The sequence below is a fragment of the Aphidius gifuensis genome, linkage group LG5, assembly GCF_014905175.1.
Source record: "Aphidius gifuensis isolate YNYX2018 linkage group LG5, ASM1490517v1, whole genome shotgun sequence".
NCBI lineage: Eukaryota > Metazoa > Arthropoda > Insecta > Hymenoptera > Braconidae > Aphidius > Aphidius gifuensis.
In genome coordinates, this window is record NC_057792.1 from 11051378 (window position 1) to 11075709 (window position 24332).

General features: G+C 28.4%; 1 protein-coding gene and 1 long non-coding RNA gene across 2 annotated transcripts; one reads left to right on the forward strand and one right to left on the reverse strand.

Annotated features, from left to right (window-relative positions):
• Positions 1 to 10779: 10779 nt before the first annotated feature.
• LOC122857609 lies at positions 10780 to 23038 on the reverse strand. The gene is made up of 4 exons (XR_006374240.1): positions 22658 to 23038; positions 15222 to 15345; positions 14737 to 15033; positions 10780 to 10887 (listed from the first exon to the last, which is right to left on the reverse strand). It is a non-coding gene; the product is annotated as an uncharacterized LOC122857609 (long non-coding RNA).
• On the forward strand, positions 21226 to 22431 carry LOC122857599 (RWD domain-containing protein 4). The gene is made up of 4 exons (XM_044159855.1): positions 21226 to 21505; positions 21591 to 21700; positions 21776 to 21971; positions 22070 to 22431. Exons 1-4 carry the CDS (start codon positions 21401 to 21403, stop codon positions 22235 to 22237), a joined length of 579 nt encoding a protein of 192 aa, XP_044015790.1. The 5' UTR covers positions 21226 to 21400; the 3' UTR covers positions 22238 to 22431.
• Positions 23039 to 24332: the final 1294 nt, after the last annotated feature.

Consider the following 24332-nt stretch of genomic DNA (forward strand, 5'->3'; position numbering starts at 1 on the left):
AAAAATAATAAAAACATATTCGTACACGCGAATAAAATCGAGAAAAATGTTAATAATGATTACGTTGATAAAAAAAGTTTGAATAATGATAAAAATAATTTTGAAGTTAATAATAAAGAAATAAATTGCAAAGATGTTAATAATAATATTGAACGTGTAATAAATATAATTAAAGTTCATAAACCGATGGAAAAACCGATGATGTGTTAAACGAAATTGATTTAAATAAAATTAATGAAAATAATAAAAAGAATAAAATGAAAAACAATATGACTCGGAAGAAATTAGATATTAAAGCGAATGAGACCCGAGATGACCTAATGAAAACATATGATAAAAAATTAAAGCCGGATATAATGAAGTTTCAAAATAAAGTAATTGACAAAGGTAAATCGAAAATTAATATTGTAGAAAAATTCAAGGAGGAACGTAGACCGGATAGGGCGAGATTAAATTCGAACCTAGAATATTATAAACCTGGTAAAAATTTGTTGAAGGAAAAATTGCTAATAATTAATACACGAAAGAAATATAAAAAAAATGAAAAAAATAATTAACAAAAAAATTTATAAACAAAAAAATTACTAATTGTAGGGATAAATATTCCTAATAAAATTGAAAATTAAATTTTATACATATATATATGGAATGATATTTTTTTTTACACAAAACAAATACACAAATAATACATGAAAATAAATACATTGAACATAAACAAAATATTTTGGGAAATACTAAAATGAAAAACAAAAAGATAAATTAATTTTTTTTTGAATAATAAATTTATATATATCGATAAATTAATAATTTTTTAATTATCAATGATATTACTTAAATATTCTAATAAAAAAATAAACAAAAATATAAAAAAAAAAAAAAATAATAATAAAAATTGATATAAAGTTTAATAAAAAAACTTATAAAAAAAAAATACAAAAAAAAAAAAACAAAAAAAATATTATAATAAAGATTTTTAGCTTAGAAATCTGTAAGAGATTTTTAACGCGCGCGTCGGAGGTTAATTGATTCCGAGTGAGCAGCGGATTTACCAATCATTAATTCAATTTTAAAAAAATCAAAATAAAATAATTAAAAAAGATTAATAATTAATATAATTTTAAATCAAAACAATATAGAAAAAAATAATAACAATAAATTTTCATTCTACATCGTTGAAAAACCTTAGATAAAAAAAATATTAACAATCAATAAATCTCAATAATTAAAAACAAAACAATAAACAAAAAAAAAACAATAAATTTAATATTAACGAAGTTTCAAGGTAAGATAAAAGAATGAAAAGCTCAACACTATCACACTGAACTACAACTTGAATAAGATAAAAAGTAGGTCACGCTCGACTCACACAGAGTTACCATATCCGTCGACTGTCGGTAAGAAGTCTCGAATAGGAAGTAGAGAATAATTTTTTTTTTTTTTAATAAAATTTTATAGGGAATAACAATTTTTTTTTAACAATATGTAACAACAATTGATAAATTTTTTTTTGATTCGCTGCTGTCGTGTTTCAGACAAACAACGACCTTTTTTAGGGAGGAATTGTTACGTATTGGTATTTTTAGTACTTAAAATAAATAATTAATGATTAATATTTGTTAAGTTCAATGCTGATATACAATATCGAGTAGCACATAAATTTTTTCTTTTTATTTTTAATAATTATATTTCAGTTTTAGTGTCATTGACATTTTATTTAAATATTATTTACTTTTTCAATATTATTTTTCATTTTAACTTTTATTTTTCTTAGCCATAGTTGCACTTTTATCAAGCAACTCGATATTTAACATCCGTTGAATTTATCAATTATTATGAATAATATCTCAGCAATAATTGAACGCTGACTATCATGAGAACCATCAATTTTGATTGGTCAAAGATGTTACCACCCAGGATCATCCCTTCTTAAAATATAATTTTTTATGGGGAATTATTATTTTTAAATTTTTAAGGAGCTTCACTCTTGCGACAACTTTCGTTCTATTCAAATCATTAAAACTAAATTAAAATTTTAAAATTAAAATTAAAATTAAATCAACTACATCTGATAAAAATTAAATAAAATCAATTGAACTTTTACGTTTTGGATAAATAACATTTTTCTAGTGAATTTAAATTAATTAATACTTGTGATAAATTATTATTTCCTGTGTTATTTAACCTTCCCTAATCCTATATAAAAATTATTGACTGTGACATTTTTCCGGGGTGTTGTTTTCTGTACTTTGAGTTTATTTTACTGTTTGGATCATTCGAGACTATCAACATCAAAAGGCGACCATCCAGATTGACACGCTCTCAACAACAATTGTTTCGGATTATTCTTACAACAAAGATCTACATTTATACACATTCCCTCCTAACCCGTTACCCTGTAGGGAATAACAAAATAAGAGGATTTTTTAATATTAACGTGAAATACCAAGTTGATTTATTTTAATTATTCTATGATTATTTGCCTATTGAATTTTGGTTTTACATATTCTTTCTTTTTTTTGTTATTTCATAGTTTCATTTCAATTTTTCAACTTGGTACGTAACAGTATATATTTTTTATCATACATACATAATTACCTGCAAAAATTTGTTTATAAATGTCTCTTGAATTCCTAATTTACATTAATTAAATATCATAATTATCTATTTTTATGAAAAAAACTTATAAATTTATCGATATTAGAAATGTATATAAATACCGCATTTAATAATTTAATTCTTATTATCTCGCGCTATGAATCTTAATCTAATATGAGCAATAAATAATTAAATATTGTTCTTTATTTGAATCATAAAATGGAAGTACTTCTAGCCAAGATGTTATTGCTGAATGTATAATATGAAATGCATTTAATTTTAAACAATACAATGCATTACAGCACATTATTCTAAGACATTGGGATTATTTACTTGAAATAATGGTATGGCTTCTTGCTGATTTTGCACAAAACTTGATTAAAATGAACAAATAAAATATCAACACAAATTAAAACACAATTTATTGATTTAGTTGAATATATATTCGTTTGGAAATTATATTTAGACTGAACTGGTAGTAAAGTTTTATTTATATATATATTTTTTCGGTTTCAGAGACAAAGATGTATTCATGGTGAAGATCTACCATATCTTTTTGGAGCTCGTTTTTTTAAAAAACTTATAGTTTAAAATGAAAATAATTTGTACGTTGTATAAAGTTTATTATTTCTTTTGCTGTTGACAAAAAATATCATAGCTTGGTAAAAAATAAACTTCTATCATATTTTAAATTTAATTATTCATTTATTGGAATGAATCAATTGATAATAAAATTTTTTCTTTTTTGATATTTATTAATATGTCAAAAAAAGTGTAAACATCAACCCATAACCAAAAAACTATCACGAGTTTTATTTATTATATAACCAATGATCTTTATTATTCATGATTTTTATTGCGCGTCATAATTTGTTATTTATCATTTTCATTGTTTTTATTATTCGTTATTTTAATATTAATTTATATTTAATATTTATTCTATATTTTATATTTTTTTTGTTATTTATTTATTTTATTTTCTTTTAATATATAGTTTATAGGGTTGGGATTATTACTAGGTAAATAATCAACTCTAGACTATATATTATTTTAGGAATAATTATGAGGTAGTTCCTTTATTATCAGAATATCAAAAGTTATAGAATAAAAAGAGATTCGAATTACATAAAACGTGAGGCTACAAGTGTAGTCTAGTTTACAACTAAAATATATCTCTTGCGACAAGAGTCTCTTTGCGCGGACGCATTGATGTTCCTAGATGAGAATTCCCTAGATCAGTCGTCGCCATCTTTGGAACTGGTGAAATTGCAGTTTGGGCAGTTGGCACCGCCACAAGTATCACAATATCCTGACATCTAGTGTTTTAATTCAAAATTTATTCCAACGATCGATAAAAAAAAAACTAGTATAGTTAAAAAAATAACTACTGTACTGGTTAACTGTAACTGTGGTAGAAAAAACCGGCATTAACTAACTTCAACTAACTATGGATTCACTACTTATTAATTGATATTTTCAATACGAAGGCCATAGAAAAACGCAGTCAGTAACCAAATCCAATTAGTTACTTAACTAGAGTTTAAACCTTAGTTAACTGTAATGTTGGGCGAAAAAACCGGCCCTTATATCGATATATATATATATATGACATGTTTCGATGATTATTGGTACGATGACTCTATTATGGGCCGTTTTTGTAGTCCATAGTTACAGTTTTCTGGTATAGTCTAACGTTTCTCTTCCCTATACTATACTATACCATGTTAACCTAACAATGGACTACATAACCAGCCCTAAGAATGTAAAAGAATAAACCTGTTAAAATTTCAATCGTCGTTATCGTTGCACACAAGATTAGGAATACAAGAAGTCAAAATGTATCGATATCACCAATTCAATAAAAGAAGAAGAAGAAGATAAAAATAAAAGATTAATATAAAGCGGAACATGAATATTTGCAATATATCTGATTCTTTCAATTATATGATTGACCATTATTTTTTTTTCTTACTTTCCCAGATCGACTGGTAGCTACTGGTATATATCTTTATATACCTTTATAAATTCACATATAACTTTATAAAATTTCATAAAATTTTATATAATTTTATATAATTATATAAAAATTTAAAGAATTTTTAAACTCTCTATATATAATTATATACAACTTTATAAGGTTACATACAGCTATATATAATTTTATAAAGTTATATATAAATGTGTACAAAATTGTGAACGATTTGTGTATAAGTATATATAATTATATAAAGCTATATATTTCTATATGTAGCTATATAAAGTTTTATATAGTTTTATAAAAGTATATAAACTTGTATATGAATATACGAAGATATTTTTACCCAAGGAACGATCGTTAAAAAGGTATATAAAGTTATATATAGTTATATACAATTGTATATAGCTTCATACAATTGTATATAACTATATATAACTTTATATACCTTTATAAGGTTATATATAGCTATATATAGCAGTATAAATAAGTTTTATACATGTACAGTTTTATATAATTATATTAACTTTCATAGAACATAATATTTATAAATTAATGAACCAAAGTTACAAATAATAATATAGAGCGAGTTCTACGGGTTAATTCATTTATAACAAAGATTCTTTATTATTTATTAAAATGTAAGTCACATTACACAATAAATATTATTTTAATAAAAAATGTATCACATATTCTTTCTAATGAAACGTGGTATTTTACAGACATAGTCACCGACCCATATGACAAGTATTATGTTCTGTATCATACTGAATTTGATCAACATATATTCGCTGGCTTCTTTAATTGAAATAATGTGTTCTATTCGGATTCCAACAGCATCATGAACGGAAAATGATAGGCTACTATCGAAAAAAAGGACAATAAGTATAATAAGTATGTAAGCAAGGAAGGTATAATAAGGCACGGAGAAAAATTTTCAGCAAATTTTGCTATGGCGCCATATCATTGAGGGTCTATCTTCTGACTATTCAAATATTTACTATTATGCTAACAAAAAAAAACAATTTTTGTCTTGAAAAATTAAAATGTACCATAGCAATTTATATAATGTTTTTTTTTTGCTATGTTCAGATTAAAAATTACAATGCATAAAGAAATTTTTACGAAGGCCAAATTTAAAAGTTAAAATAATCCAGCCTAAAAATTACATTGTACCATAGCAAAATATATATATATTTTTTTTTGCTTTGTTATTCATAAAATTTTACGTTGTTGCTGTGGACAAAATTAAAATGATCCTCTGAAAATTTACAATGTGCCATAGTAAAAATTTAATTCTCTTAGAAATCCTATAGGTGTCACTGATAAATACAAAGCAACATGGTTAAAATTACAATGGGCCATAGCAAAAGCAATGACAGACTCAGAAATGTCAACCACCCCCACTTTTAGCCGACCGCGCAGGCGTGTCTTTTTTGTTTAATGAAAAACAAACAAATGTTAGCTTTTGTAAATGTTGTTGTGGCGCAGCGGATAACGCGTAGGAATTCTGTTCGGAAGGTTTGGGGTTCAAATCCTGGTTTAGGTTAATAAATTAAAAAAATAAAATAAAATAAAAAGAAATAAAAAAAAAACAAATAAATAAATTTTATAGATATTGACAATAAAAAAAAAAATTTTTATAATATTTTCAATAAATGGAATAAATTTTGGGCCATAACAAAAATTACTATGGTACACAAAAAAAAAATAGCCACGCCCACACGATATTTTGCTATGGCCCATATGAAAATATCATGAAACCGAAAGATGGCGCAGCTCAGCTATGGGCCATTGTAAAATTTGCTATGTTTTTTTCGTAAAAAAAAATAAAAAATTCTCTCCGTGGGTAAATAGAGTTTACACGGAAAAATAATTTCATCAAATTTTTTTATGCTGCCACATTACCAAAGAACTATCTTTTGACTATTGAAAAATTTACTATCATTTTAACGAAAAAAAACAATTGTAGTCTTAAATTAAAATGTACCATAGCAATTTTCTTACGTTTTTTTTTTGCTGTTTCCCGATAAAAAAATTACAACGCATAAAGAAATTTTTACAGAAACCAAATTTAAAATTTAAAATAATCCAGCCAAAAAATTACATTGCAGCATAGCAAAAAATATTTTTTTTTTTTTGCTTTGTATATTTATAAAATCGGTAACGCTATTGGCACTCAATACGGGGGAATTTACGGGGACATTTATACAGGTTACGAGAGAATTTACGGTAAACACAGCCACCGTTGTATGTGTAGGACTGATTACATTGTGTGTAAAACCCGTAAATGTCCCCGTATTTCCCGTAAATTTCCCCGTATGAGTGCCAATAACGATTTCGTTATAAAATTTACTCTGCTGTTGTGGACAAAATTAAAATGATCCTCTGAAAATTTACAATGTAGCATAGTAATTTTAATAACTTTCTTGGCATTTCTGTAGGTGTCACTAACAAATACAAAGCAACATATTTAAAATTACAATGGGGCATAGTAAAATTGATGACGGACTCAGAAATGTCAACTGCCCCCACTTTTTAGTCGACTGCGCCGCCGTGACTTTTGCTTGTTGATGTAAAACAAATAAATTTTTATTTTCACATGCGTTATCGTGGCGCATCGGATACTGCGTAGGGTTGGTAACCGAAAGGTATGGGGTTCAAGTCCTGAGCCTGGACAGTTTTTTATGTCTACGTATTTAATGTAGAAAAAAAAAAAAAAAAGAAAAACATTTCTTTATAATATTTTTTTTGAGCGTTTATCAACAAAGCAAATTTTGCATTTGACCATTTTAAAATACAGTTATATATATACATTTATACAATTTTATATACCTTTATACACTTGTATAAAATTTTATAAAAGTAATAGTTATTGATCTTTATACAATTGTATGAAGTTTTATATAGTTATATAAAGTTTTATACATGTTATATATAACTTTATAAATAAAGTGGCAATATAAAACCATATATAACTTTATACAACTTTACAAAATTTTATACAATTATATAAAGTTATATATAAATTTCGTTCCTCGGGAGTCTACTGGAGTGCTATTCTTGGTCCCGTATTGCGGGAGTTATTGCGAGTCCCGCAATAACGATTCGCCGACAAGAAATGTTTGTCGCGATAGAAAAATATGAAAGCGCTTGTTGTTGCTTTCATGTAAAGCTGCCATAGTCGTATGCAAATGCAAAAATAAAGTAAAATTTACATGAAAGCAACAGCAAGCGCCTTCATGTTTTTCTATAGCGACTAATATTTCTTGCCGGCGAATCGTTATTGCGGGACCCGCAATAACTCCCGCAATACGGGACCAAGAATAGCACTCCTGGTAGATAACTGGTAAGATCTACCAGTAAGTCCTACCCGTAAAGTACCAGTAAATTACTGGTAAGAAATACCGGAAAGACTTACCAATAATCTACTGGTAGTTTACCAGTAGTTTTTGGCAGTCGATTGATTCACAGTTTAAAAAATAATAAGTTGCTATTAAATGTGTCAATAATTGTTGAATTACTCTCATATTACCAGAACTAAATCCTTTTTGAAAATAAAAAGGTCCAAGGAAAAGCAGTAGCTAAGAAAAAGATAAAGCTAAGAAATTAATGTTGCCAAAAAATTATATATATATAATTTTATATAATTATATATAATTTTTTGGCAATGTTAATTTCTTAGCTCCATCTTTTTCTTAGCTACTGCTTGTCCCTGGAATTTTTCATTTATTAAATGAATAAAGTACACTGAGAGAAATTTTAACTAAAAATTAAAACCCATGTTGAATAGAAATTACTATACTGCTTTGTAATTTTTGTTTTATTTCTGGGATTGGCCGCGAGAGATGATATTCTACAATAAAATTATGTAAAATGTCACACAATGTCAAAAAATTGTTATGTTACTTCAAGTCTCTGTACACCGTTATCTATTGCAGATAGACATGGGGTTGAGTGGAGTTAATTATTGAGAATTCAATTCTAAACAATTTATAAAGAATTACTTTTTTTGATTAATGTCTTAGATAATGAGTTATGAGTTAATTAAAATAAAGCACATACATGTTTTGTGGAAACGATAAAAAATATTATAAGTTCGAATAAAAAATACTGAACAATTTAATAAATATTCTAATATATATAATAAAATTTATCATGTACACATATAAAAGTTAGCATAGACTTAAATATTTTTTACTATATCGCTTTGTAAAAATTCTGGTTGTGGGGCGAAATAATACAAAGATGGCCGACTGATTGAACAAATGATTGAATTGTCATGTAATTTCAAGCATTTCTACAGCCTTATCTGTTGAAGCTAGGTATGGGGTTAAGCGAGGTTTATTGTTGGTAATTTATTTCTAAACAATTTATCAAGAATGAATTTTTTCTATTTATCGATTAGTTTTCGAGTTTTGAGCGTGTAAAAAGAAAAGAAAAAATGTAGCCGAGAATTGATTGCCGTTCTCCGTGAATCTAGCACAAACTGCCGAACTTAGCACAAAAAATGTCTAACTTTTAAATAAAATTTATAATAAAATATAGTAAATTCTAAAACCGGTAGTGCGTAAATTCTCAGTCTGCTAGAATTTACGTGTGAGTATCGTGAATTTAGTCATTTTTTTTAAAGAGAAATTACAATAAAATTATGTAATTTTTATGGCTTAGTGTTGTATATAGTCAATGGCCAAATTTTTTACATAACTTTATTGTAAAAATTATTTATCAATATACGAATAATTCTTACAAATAATCGGAGGAACGCAGTTTTTACTATTCGCTTTGTAATTTTTTCTTATACGTTTGTAATTTTTACTTAAAATTTCTCTCAGTGTACATATAATTTCATTATTATAAATTGAAAATGTCCAAGGAAAAGCAGTAGCTGAGGCAAAGAAGTAGCTAAGAAATTAATGTTGCCAAAAAATTATGTTTTGAGCTACATTAATTCCTCGAAACATAATTTCTTTGGCAACATTAATTTCTTAGCTACATTTCTTTTTTAGCTACTGCTTGTCCTTGGTATTTTTATTTATTTTATGAATAAAATACATGTCATTTTATTTTTTTTTAGAAAAAAATGTACAAGGAAAAGCAGTAGCCAAGGAAAAGATGTAGCTAAGGAATTAATGTTGCTAAAAAATTATGTTTTAAGGAACATTAATTCCTTAAAACTATAATTTTTTGGCAACATTTATTTCTTAGCTACTTTTATCCCTTAGCTACTGCTTTTCCTTGGCCTCTTTTTTTTTTTTTTTTTCGTAGAAAAAGTTAATAAATAGGGTTTTAAGAAAAACAAATACATCAATGATTTTATAAGCATGCAAGTATGATTTTTGAAACATTAATTAATAATTAACTGTTAAAATAAGCAAAAACAATCGAATTATGGCAAGAATTCTTTTTTATCAAAGGGTTGGTCTAACAATGTTGAACTACTTACTTTTGGTATCAAAGAAAGCCCTTCATACTCTCTTGTTTTGGTGTTGTGGGTAGAGCACTGTTTGATACAACAAACTCGTCACTCATGATACATACTTATGTATAAATTCGATATATAAAACATATATATAAATAACATGACAGAAAAAAAAAGAAAAAACGCTATTCCAAACGAATCTGCGCTATAACAGTATTTATTGAAAATAGTTAGCGCATAAGTACGGCTGAGAACCATCAACGCCAAAATGGCAAATTTGAGAAGCTCGAGGTGCAGGACATATTTTGTCCCATTTGGCCTATCCCCCTCTACAGGGAGTTGACTCTCCTGATTTCTAGTCTTCTTGCCAGAAACCTAGTCTTCTTGGGGCCGCAGTCCAATTCACAGGGCAAATTCCTTACAATTTAGGGCCTTTTTTTGCCGCTGATGGCGCTTGTGAAAGTTTTTTTATATAGATTCCACATACAAAAGCTTCACAAGCGCTGCCAGTGGAAGAAAAAAGCCCTAAATTGTAATGCCCTGTGTATTGGACTGCAGGTTTTGTACAGGCGAGCTACTGAGTGTTTGGAACTGAGTTTTTTCCCTTAAAACCTATTTTTCCCCTTCCATGCGTCCCATAAGTCACCGTACACAATTATATATTAAAAAAAAGCCGAGCAAAGCCGAGTTCAGTTTGAGATAGCCGAGATAAAAAACCAACATGTCTGCCTTAGATAAAATAAAAAAATAAGAGGCATCCCGAAAAAACAATTATTTAATTTAAAAAAATAAATTGTGGCGGGATATTGGCGGGATACATGACCCGCCAATAGGTCAATTACGGGATATGCCGGGATATTTGGCGGGATATTTTTTCCACCAGGGCTTGCTAGTTCTATAAAAAAAAATAAAAAATAAATTATTAATGACTTGCTTGAATGGCAAAAGCCAAAATTTTGTGCAATTAAAATCAATGAATCGAACTGTCAAAAACGTCTAGGTGACATGATAAATTATCAATACCCGGGGAATAATCTTGAAGATACCCGCAGATACCAGATTTGATAATATCTGTGAACACCTACACAGATCGCTACAAATCTTTGAAGATACCCAGCGTCCCAGCGATCATAACATTGAATGTTATATTTGCCACTGAATAACTCTGAAGATACCCAGGGGAAAATTTAGAAGATACCTGCAGGTACCTTGCTTGATTATGTTTGTGTAGACATCTACAGGGGTACGTTCCAAAACCTCGTTCGGTTTGGTATATCAAAATGACAGCGATTCAAAAGGTGTGTTCGTTCACTTTTCACACCGAGCGTATGCACGGAGCGTATGCAAAGGCAGAAACTTTAGTAACTAAAATTTACTATTTATTTATTGCTATTCGTTTTTTCCAGTTCTTTCGCTCTCTTTCATTATTATTAATTGGTAATTTGTTCTTGCGTCTGAGAAAAAATTATTAAATTAACAAAATAAACACAATGACTAAAAAAAACGAATGTTTTAGTAAATTTTAGTTACTAAAGTTTCTTCAAATGACCGCAAAACGCTGGCGCTTCCTTGCATACGCTCCGTGCATACGCTCGGTGTGAAAAGTGAACGAACACACCTAAATCAAACATATGAAAATTTTAACCACCCCTTTAAACTTTTCTATATTAGCGTCAGTTGATGGATTTTCAGTAGAGGAAGGAGAATAATATTAGTTAGTTATTTTTTATTCTCACCAATAATACGTATAAGTGATTAACTTATTATTGCGATAAAAAAAATGGCAAAAAAAAACACTGAAATCCACCGTCTTAATATACCGAACCGAACGAAGGTTTTAGAACGTACCCCCGATTTTTCCAGATCTTCGAAGATATTTGAAGATACCTAGCAATCGCAACCGTGACTTTTATGTATACCGCTGGGTGTCTTCGAAGGTATACCGAGGCATTGGAGGATCTGCGCATGTCTTTGAAGATATAATTGAATGGGATATCTGGGGTGCGTTCCGTAGAGGACCGCGGTCCTTTTTGGCGATCATCAGAGTGGATCCATAAAAATTAAAAATCTCCCTAGGAATCCCTAAAAAATAACTAGTCTCATGTATACTTTTTTTTACACTTTTTTATGTATGTATTGTTATTGTAGTGGATTGTGATGTTTACTAAATTTTGTACTGAATAAAATTATTAAAACACTAAATTTGTTAATAACAGTTAAGAAAATGGAAAGAAACATTTCACTTCAAACACATTATCTATTGACTGATGTAGATGGTAATGTTCTTGTTGAAAATGAACAGCAACATCAGCCAGTTTAAGATCCTGAAAGATAACAGAGTGCTGTCCTAACCTTACATTTGAGTTATGATATGTTTTGAAGCATTAACTTTGGAAAAAAACACAATTTACAGGCTAAATAACTGAGATAACAACAATATACACCTACCATTTTAATTGATAATTTTTTTTTTATACCAAATTATTTTTTTCTTTGGAATATGTTAATTATATTTTCCGGTGCAGGGGTATAGCACTACGTGTATTTCGGTAGAGGCTTATTTGGCAGTCTAGTTCCTCCCGATTCACCAGACAAGGTCTAGTTATTTTAATATCAAATGATAATCCCATTTATTATCTACAATATCGGTCTCAATTCTACATTACCAGCTCAAAAGCAGATTTCGTCAAATAAATTGAAATAATATTAAAAAAAGCATAATTTATATTATTATTTCAATCCGATTTCAATCACAAACTTGTCATAAAATTTTAGAATTTAAAATTTTAAAATTGAATAAATAAAAAAATATTGACAAATTGCTAAAAAAAAAATGTTGCTAATATTTTTCCCATAGCTTTTTATTTATTAAAATTATCGAAAAGCTATAGGAAGAATGGTAACTAAGGAAAGAAAGTTGTCAAATGTTAATTTATACGAAATTAATTTTGCCAAAGAAATTAACATGCAGGCAACATCCTTTGATTAGCTAATATTTTTCCCATAGCTTTTTATTTATTTCAATTAATAAATAGTCATAGGAAAAGTGGTAGCTAATGAAAGGAAGTTGTCACATGTTAATTTATACCAAATTAATTTTGCCAAAGAAATTAACATGCAGGCAACATCCATTCCTTAGCTAATATTTTTCCCATAGCTTTTTATTTATTTCAATTAATAAATTGTCATAGGAAAAGTGGTAGCTAAGGAAAGGAAGTTGTCGCATGTTAATTTATACGAAATTAATTATTAGAATAAATTATTAGAAGCATAGAAAATTCAATTAATTTTCATAAGTTCAAAAAATGACGATAAATGAAATGTAGGTAAATTAGTTATTGAAAAGTCGGTCTTGTAGAAAGTATATATCGTCTCGTTTTATCTGTCTGTCTGTCTCATTCTCTGTCTCTTTCTACGACGAAAATTGGTCTTCTGCGTTGATGTACGGTCCACTGGTTACAAAAAGTAAGCCCCTACCGAAATACACGCAGTGCTATTGGGAAACGCACTGTGGGCGTGGCCAATCGCTGTAAGCAGTTGGCAAAAAAAGAAACTAATGACTTCCAGTCAAGTATATCCCATTAGCATAGAATTTTATTGTTTATTAAAAAAATGTTATTAACTATTGAGCATATACTTTCATGGGCACGAAAAACGAATTCCTCACGAAATTTCTTTGAAGAAAATCGTATTATATATGCGGAACATATTACGAGTATTGGTGTAAAAATTGATTCAAGTGATGAGTATCATGTGTTTGCCACTTGATATATTATCAAAATGTGATTTTACTTTGACAGGTTGTTGTTTGTCTAACCTCGAAAATGCATAGAAACTCAGATCTCTATTTCTCCTGTAATAACTGTTGCACCCAGAAACGTAAAGTCTTGTTTTTTTTTTTTTTTTAATCAGTTTTCGTGAAAATTTTGTACCAGACATTTCAAACTATTTGTAAAAATATTATTTGTTTAATAATTTAGCATATATACTGTGTATACCACATACGAATGACTGGAAGAGGTAGTTTCCAGAAATTTACCACCAGACGTCATGGTGAATTGTGCGTTTCCCAATACCCCGTTCCGGTGTTTACGTTTGTTTACGTTTTGTAAGGTGTGTTCGTTCACTTTTCACACCGAGCGTATGCACGGAGCGTATGCAAGGAAGCGCTAGCGTTTTGCGGTTATTTGAAGAAACCGTAGTAACTAAAATTTCGTTTTTCCAGTTCTTTCGCTCTCTTTCATTATTATTAATTGGTAATTTGTTCTTGCGTCTGAGAAAAAATTATTAAATTAACAAAATAAACACAATGACTGAAAATAACGAATGTTTTAGTAAATTTTAGTTACTAAAGTTTCTTCAAATGACCGCAAAACTCTAGCGCTTCCTTGCATACGCTCCGTGTGAATAGTGAACGAACACACCTGTAATACATAGCAGTGCTGACACTACAATGGAATTAAATTCACCATGATAAACCACGCCTATTTTTGGTGGACCGCGGTCCTCTACGGAACGCACCCCTGCGTGTATCTTTTCCATGTATCTCTCGGTATCTTCAAGATTTTTTCCCGGGTAAGTAAAAAAAAATTCAAAATATTTCAATTTTTAATATTACAGTAATAATTCATTTTGATGTACTCGTTTCGTCATCAGTATTTATTGTCAATGACGATAATATTAGTTTAAAAAAATAAATTATGCTTTACAGAAATAATATCCAAAGAATAAATAAACAACTCACTATATTTACAGCAGTTGGTAGTGTAGTAGAGGCAGAAAAATGTTTCATATATCTTGTGCTGCATTTGATTGTACATAACTAGTGCTAGATGCTTAACAATGCTTAATATATTTGAGCTTGTTGAATTGTTGCTTCACTTGGTGCACCACGATATGTGTTTGTCCTTTAGGCATGAAGTGTTTTCAGTTGATGCATACGTTACTGGTTGTGCTGCTTGTTGTTAATATGTCTAGTTGCATCATATGTTGATGCTGGCGCTGGACGTTGATGTTGGTGTTTCTGTTCGAAGGTTTGCAGCTATGGAAAAAACAAAACAGAAATAACAAAAGAAGTTCTACAAGCACAGCAAACGCTGTGTACTGCATGTTTATACTTAAATATAACATAATATTTATTTATTTTAATAAACCCAACAATAAAATGTAAAATATATATATTATTATATGTTTATAAAAGAATAATATTAACATGCATATTGTTCTTACCAAACCAAGTGGTTGATGTGGCAACACTCATCAGAAGTCGCAGCAGCTTCGATATACAGTTGCTGAAGTGGCAGCTGGTTTTTGTGTTTCAGTTGCAGCTGGAGTAACTGCATATTCTTGTTGTCTACCCGGGAAAAACGGTTTGTATACAACCATATACAACCATATACAACCATATACAACCATATACAATCATATACAAACATATACAATCGTATATAGATGTATATAGAAAGTTGATTATTTTAGTGACTTTGTATACAACCATATACAGTTGTATATAAGTTTATACAATCATATAAATTTGTATATAAGTTTATAAAACTATATAAACTTGTTCATGAGGTATAAACTGTTTGTATACAACCATATACAACCATACACAACTATATACAACCATATACAACTATATACAACCATATACAACTATATACAACCATATACAACCATATACAGCTATATACAACCATATACAACTATATACAACCATATACAACCATATACAACTATATACAACCATATACAACTATATACAGCTATATACAACCATATACAGCTATATACAACCATATACAACTATATACAACTATATACAACCATATACAATCATATACAACTATGTACAACTATATACAATCATATACAACCATACAACTTGGTAGCTTAGTTTATTAATCTTGTATACAATCATATATGGTTATATACAAACATATATATGGACATATACAACTGTATATATATACATACATATGTATACAAATATATTTAAATGTACGAATAATTATATTACACTGAGAAAAAAAAATTCTAAAATTTTTTTTAATTTTTCAATTTTAAATTTCCACCGAAACAACGTCGCATTTCCATGTCTTCGAGCGCTCAACGTGTCATTGCATCCAGACCCTCAATTGACAATTCATTCGTAATTCAGTATTTAAAACAAGTGTATATAAAATTTGAAAAAAAAAAAATATTGTGTATTATATGCATTAATATTATTCATACAATAAAAGATTAAAATAAATGTCTCCTAAATTTTCTTTGATATAAATATTTTAATAAATGAATAAACTAATTTTTTTATTTTTATTATATCTATTTGTAATAATTTAAACACATTCGTGTTTATTAATAATTCAGTACATAAATTTTATTAGATCAAGTCATTAATTTTTAAATAAAAAAATTTGGTATCATAAGGAAAATAAAATCGTAGTCGTATATATAATCGCGTCGTGGTTAAGTCGGTAAAGCGTCGGAATTAGAATAGGTAGATTTAGGTAGCGTTGTTAGGGTCAGGAGTTCAAGTCACTTCTCAGGCAAAATTTTCTGATACAAAAAAAAAAAAAAAATTCGACCAACAAACAATTAAAAAAATGATTGTTAACATAATTTTTTTTTTCTCTTATATTTATTTATGTAAAAGAATTTTTTTTCTTGATTTGTTCAATATTTTTCTTGGATTATAACAAATACTTCATAAACCAAGAAGCTTACTTCTAAAATCGCGTACATTTTGTTATAATCCAAGACCTACTTGGTTATAATCCAAGAACCATACTTCTAAAAATTAGTACATTTTGCCTTGACTCAAGAAATTTTTGTTATTATTTGAGAATTTTTTTTTATAATTCAAGAAGTATTTGTCATAATCCAAGACCTATTTGGTTATAATCCAAGAACCTTACTTCTAAAAATTAGAACATTTTGCCATGATTCAAGAAATTTTTGTTATTATTTGAGAATTTTTTTTTATAATTCAAGAAGTATTTGTCATAATCCAAGTCCTATTTGGCCATAAACCAAGAACCTTACTTCTAAAAATTAGAACATTTTGCCATGATTCAAGAAAGTTTTGTTATTATTTAAGAATTTTTTTTCATAATTCAAGACGTATTTGTTATAATTCAAGACAATATTTCCATAATTCAAGAAATTTTTTGTTCTCGAATTATGAAGTTTTTTATTTAATATAAGAAAATTTTTCCATAATCCAAGAACTTTTTTTGCAAGAACAAAAGTTCTATAATTAAGAAGTTTTTGTATTAGTTTTAGAATTTTTTTTTCTCCGTGTATTTGAATAATAAATATTGAATAAAGTAAAATAATTTTTTTCATTCATTTTTTTTTTTTTTCATTTAGTTATTTCAATTATTTTAAAATATTTTATTTTATTTATTTAATATACGTGAGAAAGTAAAAATAGTATTGGTGAGTTGTCGAGTTAACCCGAACCCTCCCTACGCTCCCTATTCTTTCTCATTTTTTACTGCTCTGAAAAGAGAAGGACATATCGTCGACGCTCTTGCCTCCAGAAAAGCTCCACTTATTGGGAAGATAGGATGTTAGCAATATAGTAGTATTACATATATGATTAGCATAGGGAGCTGTTGAAGCTCACGGAATGGAGCAAGTCAGTACATTTTTTTGCCAGTGTTGACGCTAGTAGCGAGAAGATCCGAAGTCACATGGTGTTTTTGTTTACATTTTTTTTTTTGTGTGGCTCAGTTAGAGTATTCTTTTCTGTAAAAAAATAATTCAACTCAATAATACATTATTTATTTAACAAATAAAATTAAAGCAATACATTTTAATAAAAAAAAATACCAAGGGTAAGTAATGGCTAAGGAAAATTTAATGTTTAATAAATAATTTTTTATTAAAAAGATCATTCCAAATAAATTTCATTTCAATTACATGTGATGCAAATGTTGACTTAAAAAATAATAATAGTCCAATTGAAGTTTAAAAAAAAAATATAAAAAATAAACAACTTATTGAGGATGAATATCAAATGCGTGTTGTACAAAATCCACAAAATGTTTATGATGGCATTAATGCATAAAAACCAGAAAAACCAAGTTTTTTAAATAAATTAGTTGGAAAAGAAAAAAAGACAAAAAAACCACCAGAGGGTTTGTATTTGTATGGTGCTGATGGTGATATTGGAAAAACCATGTTGATGGATCTCTTTTATGATTGTTGTATAAGGTAATTTATTACAATTATTTTAATATTAATATAAATAAATAATTAATAAATATCATTGTTTACAGATTGAGGAAAAGGAACGTGTACATTTTTATTTATTTATGCTAGATGTACATGGAAAAATTCATCAACTTAAAAAAACAATAAAACGTGATTATAGTAGCACAGAACTTCAACCATTTGATCCAATACCACCAGTTGTTGATATGATTATTGAAAAATCATGGCTATTATGCTTTGATAAATTTCAGACAAGATAAAATTGAATTTATAAAAATCCATGATGAATTAAAAACATTGAATTTAATATTTGATAATCATATGTGACTAATGTTGCTGGTATTTTAATAAAAAAAAATACCAAAGGCAAGCAAGAGGATAAGGAAAAGATGAAGCTGAGAAATTAATGCAGCCAAAAGAATTATGTGGTAAGCAACATCAATTCCTCAGCTCCATTTTTTCTTTGGCTACTGCTTGTTCTTAGTATTTTAATTTATTATAATGTATTAATTCAATTTTATTTGTTAAATAAATGAAAAAAATTCCAAGGACAAGCAGTGACCAAAGAAATAATCGAGCAAAAGAATTAATGCAGCCAGAAAAATTATTAAATAAGCAGCATTAATTTCTTAGCTCCATTTTTTCTTTGTCCACTGCTTGTCTTTGGTATTTTTTTTATTTAGTAAACAAATAAAATTATAGCAGTATATTTTAATAAAAAGTTCTGTAAGTAATAAGAAGTTCTGTGCTACTATAATCACGTTTTATTGTTTTTTTAAGTTGATGAATTTTTCCATGTACATCTAGCATAAATAAATAAAAATGTACACGTTCCTTTTCCTCAATCTGTAAACAATGATATTTATTAATTATTTATTTATATTATTATTAAAATAATTGTAATAAATTACCTTATACAACAATCATAAAAGAGATCCATCAACATGGTTTTTCCAATATCACCATCAGCACCATACAAATACAAACCCTCTGGTGGTTTTTCAATAATTTATTTAAAAAACTTGGTTTTTCTGGTTTTTATGCATTAATGCCATCATAAACATTTTGTGGATTTTGTACAACACGCATTTGATATTCATCCTCAATAAGTTGATTATTTTTTATATTTTTTTTAAAAACTTTAATTAGACTATTATTATTTCTTATGTCAACTTTGGCATCACATGTAATCGAAATAAAATTTATCTGGAAGCCTCAATTTTAGATGAGCTGTTTATTTTTTTATCATAGCTTTAATAATCAAAAGAAGTGAAATATAAAAAAAAATAGCAAAATTTTAAAAAGTATGTTGAATATGCATGGAAAAAAATTTAAGCGCTTTCAGATAACGCCAGATACATGTTAATAATATTATAAAAATGTTTTATTAACAATTGCATGGCGCCTTTAAAAATCAATATTTTTGAATAATTTTTACTTTATTTTAAAGAGCAGAACGTGGGCTAATTTTGTACCCTCAATAATAATAACAAAGTATTGTAAATTGAAATTTTGGAGTAACATGTTTTTTTATTATTATTATTGAGGTACAAATTAGCTTAACGTCTGCTTTTTAAAACAAAAAAAAAATTATTTGAAAATATTGATTTTTAAAAGCACCATGCAATTGTTGATTAAAAATTTTCATTAACGATTGCATGGTGCCTCAAAAATGTTTTTAAATAATTTATTTTTCATTTTGAAGAGTAGAACGTGAGCTAGAATGGAATGTTTACCTCAATAATTAAAGCAGATATTCAATTGTTAATTAACGTTTCGGAGTAAATAATTTTTTTTTTGTTGTTATTTTTGAGATACAAATTCAGGGCTTTAGTACAAATTATTCTGCGTCTGTAGCAATTTTATTTCCCCCTGAGTCATCTAGAAAAAAAATCGGTTTTAACCCTTTCTCCACTCTTTAATTTTAAGGTACAAATCAAAACAATTGCGGTGCAAAATGGTACAAATTAAGACGCTTCTAATGAGTATATTCTAGATAATTTTTCCAGGACTTATATGCAGGCCAGGTTCACGCACCTGTATAATTCTTCTACATATTTTCATTTAACCGTGAATGATGAAATAATAACGATATTAATTATATATAAGAAATAACAAATCTTCTTGCATATAAATAAATCGAAAATTGAAACATGCATATATATATATACTTATATTTAGCTATGTAAGGGAGAATTAAAAAAAAAAAAGAACAAGCACACACACGGACAAGAAAAAAATCGATAACTATGCATACATGCACATATCCGTATGTACGACATGAAACGTCTCGAGAGTGGGGGCAACGAGGACATTTAGCTGAGAAATTTATTTTTTAATAAGTTTTTGTTTTTGGCTTTTACTGATATTGATATCTTTTTTATTAGTTATTGGAAAAAATCGAAAGTAGGCTTATTAGAAAGAGGGTCATCGATATATATGATAAAACTATTTTTATTTTTTTTTTTCGGCCAATAGTTAGACTGCAAATTGATAAATTAGAAATTATGACGTCCAGAGCACAAACTTAAAATACTTATACGCGGTAGAGAGTTCGCGTTCGTTCTATATATTTTTTTCGTTCTAAAATTGAGGCGAGACCCTACCGGGTCTCCTGATAAAAAATTATCTATTTAACATTAAATTTTCCTTAGCCATTGCTTACCCTTGGTATTGTTTTTTATTAAAATGTATTGCTTCAATTTCATTTGTTAAATAAATAATGTATATTATTGAGTTGGATTATTTTTTTACAACATAAAGGAATACTCTAACTGAGCCACACAAATAAAAAAAAATGTAAACAAAAACACCATGTGACTTCGGATCTTGATGAGACTAGCGCCGTCACTGACGATAATGTGTACTGACTTGCTCCATTCTGTGAGCTTCAGTAAAATTCGATTACCCTTATACACCTCCATGATCGGGTCAAAAAAATATCGGATAACAGTAGCCGATATATATCGATATATATCGGCTACCAATATATATCGCCAAGTATCGCACATCCCTACCATTGCGGAAATCTACTTATTGTATAGATAGGACGTTAGCAATATAGGAGTACATATATGCTTCATACAACGACTACTAAATTCCAACCCCAATTAATTTTGAGAGCTAGTGTTAAAAAAAAATTTAGCTTCCAACTTTCGAATTTCTTTTACTGAAAATACGTTTTGGAAATGACTGATGCAGAAGCACAAAGTGAAGAGCGAGAAGTTCTGTTATCAATTTATGAAGGAGACAGTGCTTTTAAAGAACTTAACCCAACAACTTATCAATACAAGGTATGCTTTATCTCAATAAATATACCAATTTTATTTATTTTGGCGTTTGAGTGAATTTAATGCTTGGTTTCTATTTCTTTTCAAGTTTGGTGAAGACAATAACCCCAAATCATTTCTTTTAGAAATCTTATGGGGTAGTAAATATCCATCTGAAAAACCAACTATAAATATGGAAACCTTTTATAATAAACACATGTAAGTACATCTTTTTCGTGAGAAAAATTATTTTGAAAGAAATTTAATCAAGATACCTAACCGTTCAGTGTTTAGTGTTCAGAAAGTCAAGGAAAAAGTTAGGGACTATGTTGATGCAGAAGCAAAGCAATGGTTAGGTTGTGCCATGACCTATTCACTTTTCCAATCAGTCCAGGAGCATTTGGCTGAGTTAACAGCGGATCAACCTCACACATCTATAGACATGAGCGATCAAGTATCTCAAGTAACAATAAATGATGAACAGCAAACTGTAATTTAAGATTTTTTCTTTTCATAGTTTTGTATGATATTTATAATGTATTCAGTTATTGAATATCAAACTGATAAAAAATCTTCTTTTTCTGAAAGGATGAGGCAGCTAAAAAATTTGTTAAAAAAGAGCAGCTTACTAAAGCTCAAAAAAGGCGTCAATGGAATAGAGTAGACGCCAAAGGAGAAAAACCACGTGGCTGGGACTGGGTTGATATCGTACGGCATTTGTCACAAACAGGCTCAAAACCTGATAATGAATCTTAATTTTTAATTATCATAGGTATATTATGAAAAAGTAAAAAACAAGTTTCATTTTAGATTCACGATTTTCTCGTTTTTTTTCTATAATTGCACCTTTATTCTATTAATGATCGATCCTACCCAGGTATGCATAAATTCGTCACATTTGCAATTGACTGGCCAATTGGTAACGCGAAAACGATTTCCTTCGTAATTTCACTGACACATTTTTTCAAATTGTTGAATAGCGGTTTCTATTATCGAGAGGCATGGTATTGCTTTGTGTCAAGTATGAGAAAAAAAAAGTATTATTGAAAAATATAATGAAAGCACAAAAACACTACCAAGCCTATTATACACCGAATAGAGGTAACCTCTGTACTTGCTAATCTTAGATCACTAATTTTTAAATATATAAAGTGACAAAATTGAAATTTTATTCACACTCATTCGATGATTTGATATCAAGCTTTTTTTTTAAAAAAAAATCAAATTCATAGTGCGTATATTTTTTTTTCTTCACAAACAGATTGAATTTTTCAACATTGCGTTTTTCATTAAAAAGTCCAGATTTTTGTTATTATGTTGGTATAATAACACTGCGTTTGTTTTCTCTCTCATACTTTCTTTCTCACTAGTTGCTTTCTTTCACAAAAATGGGGTGTCCAGTGTTGGGTAAATGGTCGATTTTTGGGTTTAATACTTTCATACCGGTATGCAAGTATTGAACCGGTATGAAAGTATGAAACTCAGGAACGCCCCCTATGGCATCAAAATTGTATACCATACCCAAGAAGACTAGAAATACAGGAGGACTTACTCCCTATCTCGTGCCTGGGAGAAACGAGAGGAGTCAAAACAGGGTGTTAACGTGTGCGATTGTCATTTTTATAATGTACATTATACAAACATACTCTGACAAACATCATGTGTATAATGCTCTATTAGTGTTTGTCAGAGTATGTTTGTATTGTGCGCATTGTAAAAAAAAAGCGATACAATTCGCGCACGTTACCGTGTTACTACTAGCGCCCCTCAATTATGCGGCGACCGTATAGCGATACGGTTTTTTGAGGCAAGTTCGTCCTCCTGTATTTCTAGTCTTCTTGACCATACCAGTATAAAACTCTCGACTGTCAAATTTTTTGTTGATATATTAATAGATGTATTACAGAATAAACAAATAATATGAACAATATTTGATTATAAAAACAACAACAGTAATGTATTTCAATTTATTTGAACAGATAATAAGCTATTGACAAATGGCTAAGAAACGGATGTAGCTTCCCTGTTAATTTCTAAAGAATTAATTCAGCCAAAGTAATTAACATCCTTTCCTTAGCTACCATTTTTCCCATAGCTTTTTATTAATTTAAATAAATAAATGGTCATAAGAAAAATGGTAGCTAAGGAAAGGAAGTTGTCACATGTTAATTCATACGAAATTAATTTTGCCAAAGGAATTAACATGCAGGCAACATCCTTTCCTCAGCTACCATTTTTCCTATGACCATTTATTTATTTAAATAAATAAAGAGCTATGGGAAAAATATTATCCAAGGAAAGGATGTTGCCTGCATGTTAATTTCTCTGGCAAAATTAATTTCGTATAAATTAACAAGTGACAACTTCCTTTCCTTAGCTGCCATTTTACCCATAGCTTTTTATTTATTTAAATGAATAAATAGTCATAGGAAAAATGGTAGCTAAGGAAAGGATGTTGCCTGCATGTTTATTTCTTTGGCAAAATTAATTTCGTATAAATTAACATGTGACAACTTCCTTTCCTTAGCTACTATTTTCCCTATAGCTTTTTATTTATTCAAATTAATAAAAAGCTATGGGAAAAGTATGAGCTAAGGAAAGGATGTTGCCTACGTATTAATTTCTTTGGCTAAATTAATATTTTATGAATTTACATGTAAACAACATTCTGTCCATAGACATTTTTCCAATAGGTTTTTACATAAATAAATAAATAAAAAACTATGGAAAAAATAACTAAGGAAGGGTGTTGCCACATGTTGATTTATAAAGAATTAATTGAGCCAAAGAAATTAACAGGTAAGCCACATCCTCTCCTTAGACATTTGTCAATAGCTTTTAATATATTCAA

Bases quoted from the DNA above. Each gene is read 5' to 3' on its own strand.
- LOC122857599 (XM_044159855.1), top strand. From the start codon at position 21,401: ATGACTGATGCAGAAGCACAAAGTGAAGAGCGAGAAGTTCTGTTATCA. The intron at 21,701-21,775 runs GTAAGTACATCT...TTCAGTGTTTAG, and splicing joins ACCTTTTATAATAAACACAT to TGTTCAGAAAGTCAAGGAAA. The intron at 21,972-22,069 runs GTAATTTAAGAT...TTTTTCTGAAAG, and splicing joins TAAATGATGAACAGCAAACT to GATGAGGCAGCTAAAAAATT.